The sequence below is a fragment of the Mobula hypostoma genome, chromosome 2 (genome assembly GCF_963921235.1).
Source record: "Mobula hypostoma chromosome 2, sMobHyp1.1, whole genome shotgun sequence".
Taxonomy (NCBI): Eukaryota; Metazoa; Chordata; class Chondrichthyes; order Myliobatiformes; family Myliobatidae; genus Mobula; species Mobula hypostoma.
In genome coordinates, this window is record NC_086098.1 from 134,927,080 (window position 1) to 134,938,492 (window position 11,413).

At 44.2% G+C, this 11,413-nt stretch overlaps 1 protein-coding gene across 2 annotated transcripts in view; it reads right to left on the reverse strand.

The window, feature by feature from the left end:
- Positions 1 to 9,437, reverse strand: part of acoxl (acyl-CoA oxidase-like) — a 437,026-nt gene extending 427,589 nt beyond the window's left edge. For both annotated transcript variants that reach the window (XM_063040706.1, XM_063040705.1), the window contains exons 1-2: positions 9,153 to 9,437; positions 4,706 to 4,802 (exon numbers count right to left, since the gene is read on the reverse strand). In XM_063040706.1, coding sequence (XP_062896776.1) covers positions 4,706 to 4,802; positions 9,153 to 9,331 — 276 coding nt within the window. In that variant the 5' untranslated portion in view covers positions 9,332 to 9,437. The remainder of the gene's footprint in view (positions 1 to 4,705; positions 4,803 to 9,152) is intronic.
- Between the last annotated feature and the right edge of the window lie 1,976 nt (positions 9,438 to 11,413).

The window sequence follows — 11,413 nt, forward strand, 5'->3', positions numbered from 1 at the left end:
TAGGCCCCATTTGGTTGTAAAATGAATATATTTAATCAAAGACTGCTTTCCATACCATACTTTCATAACCTAATAATAATCATCATAATTTTCCAAGTCTTCCACATCTTCATCTAAACTTTCCACACTCTCTGAGGTGGATGCCTGGTTCTCACAGTCTGCCAGTCTACACATGTCAGTACACCTGAGGCCATTTGCAACACACATACATCTTGGGAGTGAACATTTTTTTGGACAGTTTCAGGCCAGTAGATTCAGGACAGCATCGGGTGCTGGCTGGCCTTCCATCCAATGCACCACCAACTGTTCAGCTTCCTCTTCTCTCTCCATCTTCCATCCTCTGCCAACAGGGCTTGGCACTTGTGGGTCCTTCTCCAAACATCTTCTCCATATACCAGCCTGGTAGTTGGCTCGCTGTGCATGTTTTGTTAAGCAGTCCTTGCATGGTGGAAGTTGATGACTTTTGATTTCACTTTTTTTGGCACAGAAAAGGTGATACCTGAGCTCATTGACCTTGGCGGTCGATGCTCTTGGGGCATACAGGAGACATGTAAATACCTCCAGTTTGTCTATCGGTTCTGGGGAGAGGTCCCATTCCTGACCCAACTCTAAGAATGTGTCCTGAGTTTCCCTGTTGCTGGTCAGAAGTTTTAGGGCACTTGTCTTCCCTTTGCCTGCAAAAGCGCTTACAGTGACACATCCTGTATATGCGTGCAACCCGATGAGAGCCCTACAAAACTCTATGCCAACAGTGGCAGCAACCTTCCTGATGTCTGCAAGCCTTGTACGGGTACTAGTGTCACAGTTCTGGAACAATGGGGCCTCAATCTTGTCACAAAATGCTAAAGACATGATAAAGACATCTGTGTCTTCTGAGCAGATCAGTACAGATTGGTATCCCTCTCTTGTGGGATGGGCAGCATGGAGAAGTAGGCAGCCATCTGATTCTTCTTGTTGACACTGAAGAGCTGACACCTCCTCACTGTCTTGAGATGTGATTCTGTAACATTTGTCATTCACAGTTGCATACAGAATCTTCTCCTGTAGTTTTGTTCTGTACACAACATCTATTCTGCTACTCTGACTGCCTTCCCTCAGAGCCACACCCAGAAATGTTGTGGTAACATCTCTGAAAGTAACTTGATCACCTTTCACTCTTTGGACCAAGTTCATTCCATCAACCACTGTAGCAGAGTTTCCTGGGAGTTACTCTTCGACTGCTACATTTTTCTGCAAGGTTGTGGCTAAAGTAGTTTTATTTGTTTTTCTCAGCAATCCTTCTGGTGTGGACAGGGCCCAGGGCAATGGTCCAAGGGGATGAGAAAGGATATCCTCCACACGTAGACTGTGGCCTTGTGCCATCACTACGATGTGTCCAAACAAAGGCCTGTCTGTTTTCAAGATGATCGCCCTCCCATTTGATTTCACTTATCTCTTCTTACACATATCACTGAATGTTTTCAGCTTGTTGGTTTTCATTGGGTCATGGGATTTCTTTGCTGGTGGGTCTTTCTCTAGTCTCTCATCCTTGAAGATTGCATAGCATTGCTCATCAATCTCATATGCCTTCATCAGGATGGAGGCAACGTCCTTGGGGGTTGCCTTTGCCGTAGAGTTGCTAATGAGGTCCCGCTTCTCTGCAAATGGGTTGACCCATTCATGTATGAGGCTAACCACTGCTGAAACTGCTTCCTCATCTTTCTGGATTCTTGGCCACTGTAGCTCTGCATGACAAAGCTCTGATTTGTTGCCTTGGACCATCTCCCTTAACTGTCCCAGAAATGTACTGCGGTGTTCAGCTGTTATGTAGTAAGGCTTGATAGCTCCAGCATTCAGGCTGAACCGTGATGTGCCTCCAGGAGTCTGTGTGTCTTTGTTCACTGTGGCTTCAATAGCCTGGACCACAGGGATCTGCCCAAAGGGATTGTTACTTGACAGCTGCACTGAGAATTGGCCTGTCTTGAAGGCCTGATACACAGAAGGATTCTCCTCTGGGAGATTCATCATCTGAGCAAAGTAAGGGGACAGGTACCTGGCATAATTCATCTTATCATAGGCAAAGCACCATGGAATCAAGGTTCTTACAGCATGGAGGTGCAACTCCCAGTCCTCCTCACAGAAAGCTACCACCACTGCAATGCTATCACATATTTTCTAGCACTAGGGATGTATACCTTGCCAAAAATCACTAATAAGAATTATTCCCCCCAGATGGTACTGGTGGCCCAAATTTGGGGTCCTGGTTCACGGACTATTAGTACCTCTCCAAATGCCTTTTGAACAATGTCATTATATCTGACTCTTTGCCTCATCTAGCAGCTTGTTCCATACAAGGACCACCCCGTGTTTGGAAAAATCTGCTCCTCAGATCTCTGTTAAGTTTCTCCCCACCGCCTTAAACCAGGAGTTCCCGACCTTTATTATGCCATGGACCAATACCATTGAGCAGAAGGTCTGTGGACCCCATGCTGGGAACCCCTGCCCTCTTGCTTTAGACCCCCTATCCTGTATAAAAGTCTCCGACTATCTAACCATCACAATATATACCACCCCAAGGTGAAAGTCAAAGTCAAATTTATAGTCATATGCACAACTACATTTGTATATGCAGATATAATGAAGAACTTACTTGCAGCAGCATCACAGTCACATAACATCATGTAAGCAGCGTTCATAAGAAAAACATAAATTATACACAATTTTACAAGAAAGAACACAACTAAAACAAAAGTCTATTTTAGTGCAAAGTTACCAAAGTGCCCATAGTGTTGCTGAAGTGGAGGGATTAGGTTGGTTCAAGAACTGAGTGGTTAAAGGGAAGTTGCTGTCTTGAAGCTGGTGCAGTGGGACCTCAGGCTTCTCTTCCTCCACGGCTCAGATGGTGGGGATCTTTGATTATGGATGTCTTTTTAAATTTCAAAATATACTTTATTCAAAAATAAAATTATGTACAATAAACCATTCAATGACTGTCAATCCTTTACAGATGTTTCCATTACAGTCTATACATTTCCACACTTTTGGCCACCCACATGGCACTCTGTTGTTTCACCTTTCCACACCATTGTTGAGGGGTATACTCCCCGCCACCCGACCGCTCCCACTCCCACGGGTGGAGAAACCTATACCGTGGTCCTTCCTCACCGGGCCCCTGCGGTGGCTGCACCAAGTTTCAGTGCGTCCCTCAGCACGTACTCCCGCAGCCGAGAATGTGCCAGTCGGCAGCATTCTCCCACCGACATCTCCATGTGCTGGTAGATCATCAAGTTTCGGGCCGACCAAAGAGCGTCTTTCACCGAGTTGATAATCTGCCAGCAGCACCGGATGCTGGTCTCCGTGTGCGTCCCCGGGAACAGCCCATAGATCAGAGAGTCCTCTGTTACGCAGCTGCTGGGGATGAAACGTGACACCAGCCCGTCCATCCTCCTCCACACCCCCTTTGCGAACTGACAGTGTGCGAAGAGGTGGGTCACAGACTCCTCCTCACTGCAGTCCTCCGGTGGGCAGTGGGGTGTGGAGACGATGTTCCGGGCGATGGATATTACCTTCATGAGGCGGCATCTTCAGATACTAATGACGGGGAGGGAAGTGCCTATGATTTACTGAACAGAGTTCACTACTCCCTACAGCCTCTTACATTCCTGCACATTAACTTTGCAACACCAGACCATGATGCAACCAGTCAGGGCACATTCAATAGTACATCTGTAGAGTGTTTAGTGATAAACCAACCCTCCAATGCCTTCCTTATGTTTATATCAACACACAGCCACTATATTAGGTAACCTGTACACCTGCTCATTAATGCAAATATCTAATCAGCCAATCATGTGGCAGCAACTCAATGCATAAAAGCATGTAGACATGGTCAAAAGGTTCAGTTGTTGTTCAGTCCAAACATCAGAATGGGGAAGAAATGTGATGACTTTGGAATGATTGTTGGTGCCTGCTGGTGTGGTTATCTCAGTATCTTCAGAGTTTCTCAGAAACTGCTGACCTGGGATTATCATGCACAAAAGTGTCTAGAGTTCATAGAGAATGGTGCGAGAAACAAAAAAACATCCAGAGAGCAGCGGTTCTCTGGGCAAAAACACCTTGTTAATGAGAGAGGTCAGAGGAGAGCAACCAGACTGGTTCGAGCTGACAGGTAGGCAAATAACCACGCGTTGCAACAGTGGTGCGCAGAAGAGCATCTCCGAACGCACAGCACGTCAATCCTACAGCATCAGAAGACCAGGAACATACACTCAGTGACTACTTTATTAGGTACTAGAGGTACCTAATAAAGTGGCCACTCAGTTTATGTGCTGGGCCCAAGACAGGTCATTCAATATGCTAATGTCAGTTACAAAGGGAATGACTACTTTTTCAGCCTCACAATTTTGATTTTTAATTTTTAGTAAATAGTTGACAAGTTTCAAAATTTTTCTTTTGACTTGACATTATGCACAATGTTTTATAGATTAGCTTAAAAAACACCAACCTCAATGTATTTTAAATTTAGAAAATGAGACAGTAAAATGTGAAAATAATTGTAGGAGCTAAATACTTTGTCAGGGCACGGTACACATAACTCAGAATTGTCTTAAAGTGTCAACTCAGGATCATGTTCTCAAGTCCCAATTCTATTGATATATATTCTATTGACATATATATGACACTATTAGGATTGGTTCTTTGCAAGAAAATTATTCTGCAAGAATACCTGTTCTTCCAATTGTTGTTGAACCATTGGTAACTTTATAACATACTTGACTCGTTCAGAAGACAGGTCACGCATCTCATCTAGATTCAAGTCATACCTATAAAGAACAGATTTCTGTTAATACAATTATATCAACTCCTACTTTCATCAACGCAAAACACACTCAGTTAAATTATTTATCACCTTACAAAACTGAAATTTAAATGGTAAAGTAGAATTAAACAGAAACTCGGTCTCTGCATTTGCATACTTTAGGGATGTAAAATACTTCAGATTATTGTCAACAGTTTAAAGTCTGTGACGGGCCTTGTGGCTCATCAGGCCGGTGCTTATGCCGGTTTCCATGGCGTGAAGTGACTGAGAATGAGACTACCACCCCCCCCCCGCCAGATAAGACGCCAGTCTATCGCGAGATTAACCCCCAGCATTCGGTATGCATTCTCAGCTGGGTAGACTAGAGCATTGTGTGGTTAAGTGCCTTGCTCAAGGACACACACGCTGCCTCGGCCAAGGCTCGAACCCATGACCTTCAGATTGCTAGTCCAACACCCTAACCACTTGGCCACGTGCCACACAATATTGTCAACAGTAATATCAATTATTCTCAAATTCCAACTGACAACAATCTGAAATTGCATGATACAACTTGCAATTACACAAGCATTTAATGCACCAGAATGCTCCAAGACATCAAGCAAGAGAATCAGCAAGGTAAAATTGAGCCACAAGGAGGAACATGGGCAGAAACAAGCACAAGATCCAGACTGTGTTTTTTACATTCATTTAATAGCATTTGAGAAGGGAGGGAATGGTGGTCAGCAGTCCAAAGCTCAGTCAGTCACCCAACAAAGAAAAATTAGGGATACACAGGACTTCAGAAATACATGGAAGTTAAATTATTGGACAAAGAACTAGAGGCCTGAACTATGGCTTCACAGACAAATTCAATTTCCATTGTAGCAGACAGGAAATTTTGAATTTGGAATACTTTGAAAATAGAATAAATTCTATTGGAATGGCACAGTAGCGCAGTGGTCAGCACAACACTTTACAGTACAGGAGACACGGGTTCAATTCCCACTGCTGCCTGTAAGGAGTTTGTACGTTCTCCCTGTAACCACGTGGTTTTCCTCTGGGTGTTCTAGCTTCCTCCCACAGTCCAAAGATGTACCGGTTGGTAGGTTGACTGGTCATTGTAAATTGCCTTGTGGTGAGGCTAGGATTAAATTGTAGGATTGCTGGGCAGCGTGGCTCAAAGGGGCCAGAAGGACCTATTCCACACTGTATTTCAATAAATAAAATATTAATCTGCGGTAATAATAAAAAAAACACTGGACTCTGATCAAAAATTCTTCTGGCTCCCAAATATTCTTCAGGGAAAGTAATTCCCATCCTTACTTGGTCTGGTCTATATCTAATTCCTGTGGTTCAGGATTAATCAAAGTATTCTCTTGTTCAACCTCAAAGAACAGCCAAGGAAAAGGAAGGTTTTATTACAAAAGAAAACAAAATCCATTCATCATTATTAGAAATCAGAGAGGTGGCCTGAGCAGAAGGTCAAGACAAATAGTGCTGAGATGAAGCTGGTGAATTAGAAAAATATTCATCCCAATGACGGGAATCGCAATTGACGCAAAGATCAGCCCTTGTCTTTATCTTCCTGGAGGAGGAGGAGGACAGTAAGATTGTGTAACTAGTAGAGCTGCTGCCTCACAGCACCAGAGGCTCAGGCTCAATTCTGATCCTGGATACTGTCTGCATGGAGTTTGCCGGTTTACTCTGTGACCATGTGTGTTGCTCCAGGCACTCTAGATTCTTTCTACATCTCAGAAATATATCATCGCAGGGGTATTGTAACTAGTGAATTGTCCTTGATGTGTAAGAGAATGCAGGAGTAGTTGGTGAGAATGTGGGAAGAATAAAAGAGAATTAATGTAGGATTGAGTGTAAATAAATGGTTAATGGCCGGCAAGTATTCAGTGGACCAAAGTGAACATTTCCATCCTGTATATCTCTATAAGCAATGGCTCTACAGTTGACCACACTACCTCTGATGCCTCTTTATCATTACCCAGCTGGTCAGGGCAAATAACCTGGCTTCATTTCTAATTACCTACATTTTTCTGCTCTGAAGGTCATTCCGGAAACAAATGCGACACTGAAGTGCCAACGATCCCGCAGTCCAAAGACGTTCCGGTTCCTAGCTTAATTGTCACTGTAAATCGCCCCGTGATTAGGCTAGGGTTAAATCGGGGGTTGCAGGACGGCGAGGCTCAAAGGGGTGGAAGGGCCTATTACGCTCTGTGTCTCTAATAAATGAGTAATCTGGTTTGGTTCTGGCCTGAATGAAGAAGCCATTGATGGGGAAATGGAGTCTCTGATAGGCTCGAAGTATAGTGCTGTTTTGTCCTGTTGGAGGAAATTTCTGTTTGTTCTCTGTTGGATGTCAGGCAAGCAGCGTTTCAATCTAGGGAAAGTGCTGGTGAGGGTAACCTGCAACGCACTAGTGCAGGATCTCAGCCCAAAACGTCAACTGTTTACTCTTTTCCATAGATGCCGCATGGCCTGCTGAGTTTCTCCGAAATTTTGTGCATGCTGCTTTGGAAATTGATGGTGTCAATTTGAGTGATTTTACGAATGGGCAGCATGGTTGTCATGGTTACGTTTCTTGTGAGGAGTCAGAAGAGTCAGAAAGAGAAGGCACTACATATTATTGTGACTGTGAGTGGAATGTTGAAAATGAAACCGGGTTAATTGTCCAAACCAGTCAGGTGATGATGAAAAGGTGTTTTCAGAGAATAGTGCAGACCTATAGATCACAGAAATTGTCCCTTTGGCCCACTGAGTTAACGCATTTGCATCTAATCCTGCAATGACTCACCTCATATGCAGCAGAATGTTTCCTCTGTGTCACTGTTAACTCTAGATTTGACTATTCCAATGATGCTCCTGGCATCCTTTCCTTTGTCCTTGTCTGGTAGATCCAAACATCTGCAAGCTGTGTTGTAACACACTCTGGCCCAGTCAACCAGGATGCTAATTTGCATTAGCTCTGAGTTAACCAACGTCTTGATGTAAAAATTCCTGCAGCTGTTTTCAAGTGACTTCACCGCTACCTATCTTTGATCTCTCCTCCAGTCCCTTCCTTTACAGTCCCCACATCTTCCTCCTCTGGCTTCACTCGAAGTCTTAGAAATGTGCCTCGCACCCTTTACTCTGGGTTTCACTCTCTTGGCTTCTCTCCCTCATCTTCACTACACACACAAAATGCTGGAGGAACTCAGCAGGTCAGGTAGCGTCTATGGTAAAGAGTGAACAGTCGACATTTTGGGCCGAGACCCTTCATCAGGGCTGGGAATTATTCACTGTTAAGCTGCTCTTTGAAACATCACTTGGGACAAATTCCTGATTACCTGCCGAAATAAATTGTGCAACTCAGTGTCAAACTTTGCTTGACACTCTTGCGAGGTGTGCTGGGACATGTTTTCTGAACTACAGGCATTACTGGTGCAGCGAAGAAAAGACACAATTCAAATCCAACCACATTAGTAAGAAGTAAAGAGGTCTAAGGTAGAGTGATTATGGAGTTTACAATGGGAGTTTCACAATCCGTTAGCTAAAGGGGCCTTCCACTAAGAGTTGAACAACGGATTCTATACAATTCGAGTTAGCTAGCAGTATCTGATGAAATCCAAACAATGCAGATAGGGGCACCAAGTGAATTTGCAGATTCCTTGCCTTCATACTCTTGTCCATCCTCTATGCCTTCAGAGATATTTTCTGTTTCCCTCCCAGGCCATCAATGCTACAATTGAATAACCTTCCACACATTTTGCCTGGTTTATCACTTTTAAAATAAAATTATTTGACAGATGTAATTTGAATGAAGTATTATGGTGAGTCATTTACCAGAGCTAATCTGAATCTTTCACTCTTGACATTCTATATTTAAAGGTCAGTCAATACATTTGCTTACAATAGTATTAAATCATTTACAGGGTTCAGATGCAGGGCAACACGGGGCCAATTGCTTTAATATTTCAAAAAAAAAGCATTAAACAAACAGTATAAATGTCAAGCAATACACACACACACAATGCTGGGGGAATTCAGCAGGTCAGGCAGTCTCTATGGAAATGAATAAACAGTCGACGTTTCGGGCCGAGACTCTTCTTCAGGTCTAACTGTAACTGTATAACTGTAGATGTTATACATACTGTATTGTACAGATCAAGAAATGATTCAAACAAGACCGCCTAGAGGGATAGACAGATTAACACAGTAAACTGTGAAGACGAGAGCCCGCATCACACGCCACTCAAGGTAACATTTTAAATAAACTGTAACCCGGAAAGAGGAAGGATCCCACTGGCTGACGCGGCCGGCTTGAAAGGCTTGGGGTATAGCAGGGTGTATACGGGATTGTGTACCCCGAGTACCGGCTTACCTGTGCTGGCGGAACAGTTGGCTCTGTGCGGTCTGCCGCCGGAGCTGATTCTTCAGCTTCCAATGCTGCCCGTCCAGGTACCTGGCCAGCGAAGTGTCTCTAATGCCCAATCTCTCTTCTATTATATTATCTTCCTCTTCCTCTTCCTGAAGCTGGGGCTGAGAATGATCTCCCCGCATGTTTCGTACTTGTTTTACCCCCCAACTCCCTTTACTTCTCTGCCTCGTTTCCGGGTAAAATGTATCTTTTCTCCCCCACTCTGTGTAACATTTCCCGCACCCGGGGTTCGCGCGGCTCCCGGCGCGTCAGCACGCATGCGGGGGGCGGGGCAGCGTGTGGAAGCCCAACTCCGGCTGCGGTACCTGCTATGGGCTGCCCAACTACGGCTAAAATTTTCCCTGGCAAGGAAAACAGCAGATGCCATGTGCCACAGCACGACAAAACAGCGTCTTCTTTAAACAAAAATTGTCAAAGTCGGGTTGATTGTCATATGCACGATACAGGGATGTGAACTTGCCACTTCCTTCTGTTCAGGACATTGACAAAAGCAGGTGCGTAAAAAGGGCCCGAAGGATCAATGGGGAACCGAGTCACCCCAACCACAAACCGTTCCAGCTGCTACCATCCGGGAAACGGTACCGCAGCATAAAAGCCAGGATCAACAGGCTCCGGATAGCTTCTTCCACCAGGCCATCAGACTGATAATCCATGCTGACACAATTGTATTTCTAAACTATATTGACTGTTCTGTTGTATATCTTACTGTACGTACTACTTATCACAAATTACTATAATTTGCACATTCAGACAGACGTAACGTAAAGATTACTCCTTGAAGGATGTAAGAAATAAAGTCAATTCAATACATGTATACGCAGGTGCAATGAAAACTTTGCAGCAGCATCACAGGCTCATAGCATCATATACGTTAACAAGAAATTAAATATAAATTATACCCAATTTTGTACCAGAAAGAAGACGAGAACAAAAAAAAATCCATTGTAGTCATGGCGTTGCTATACTGAGGTAGTGATTAGGGTTGTGCAGGTTGGTTCAAGGTAAGCAGGTGCTATTGAACCTGGTGGTGTGGGATTTTGGACTTCTGTACCGGCTGCCAGAGGGTAGCTGCGAGAAGGTGGCGTGGGCCGGATGATGGGGGACCTTTCATGATAGATGTAGACTTAGAGAGGCAGCGCCTCCTGTAGATGTTTAATGCGGGGAGATATGTGCCTGTGATATATTGGGCTGAGTTCTCTCCTCTCTGCAGCTTCCGAAATTCTTTCGCATTCAGATTGCCGTACCTGACCATAATGTAACCACTCAGGGTACTTCCATCGGCACATCTGTGTAAGTTTGTTGGGTATTAGTGACGTGCCGAACCTCTCTAAACTTTTAAGACAGAGAAGACACTGGTGTGCCTTTCATGTGATTACGACAATGTTCCGGACTGAGAACAGGTCATCCCATACCTAACTCTCAGGAACTTAAAAGTGCTGCCCCAATAGTGCTGAGAATGCTTGCTTTGATCAGAACTCCACAAGGCTTTTGGCAACAAGCAAATATATTCGCCTCTAAGTTTGTCACGTGCCATAGAGTTACTACATCATGGAAACAGACCCTTGTCCACACTTATCAATGTGCCTTTCTGTGCTCATCCCACTTTCCCGCATTTGGCCCATATCCCTCTAAACCTGGAACAACTACCAATCTGCTGGAGAAACTCGGGGGTCAAGCAGCATTTGTGGGAGGAAAGGAATTGTCAAAGTTTCAGTTCAACACCCCGCATCAGTATGGGGTTTTGACCAGAAAGGTCACCAATTCCTTTCCTCCCTCAGGCACTGTCTGACCAAATATCTTTAAAATGTTGTAATCATACCCACCTCTACCATTCATTCCCCTGGCAGCTCCTTCCATATACCCTCTGTGTGAAAAGCTTGCCTCTCTGGTTCCCTTTAAATCTTGCCCCTCACACTCTGTCCTTGTGTATCATTTTGCCCTCATTACTATGACTGTCTAGTCTTTTGTCTCCTCCAGATGCCATTAAAGTGGAACTCTTCACAGAATGTCTGTCAGGAAACTAGGGGGTGCAGTTATGATTAAGTAATCCTTATGTCACCAAGGATTGCTTACATAATACTGTTCAGATCTGGAATTTGCAACTTTTATGGTTGGTTAACCAGAATTAATCAGCACTCTCAAAAGGAAACTGGAAGAAGACTATAAGGTTATAATTTTCCTTGACTGCAATACAGCATTGACTC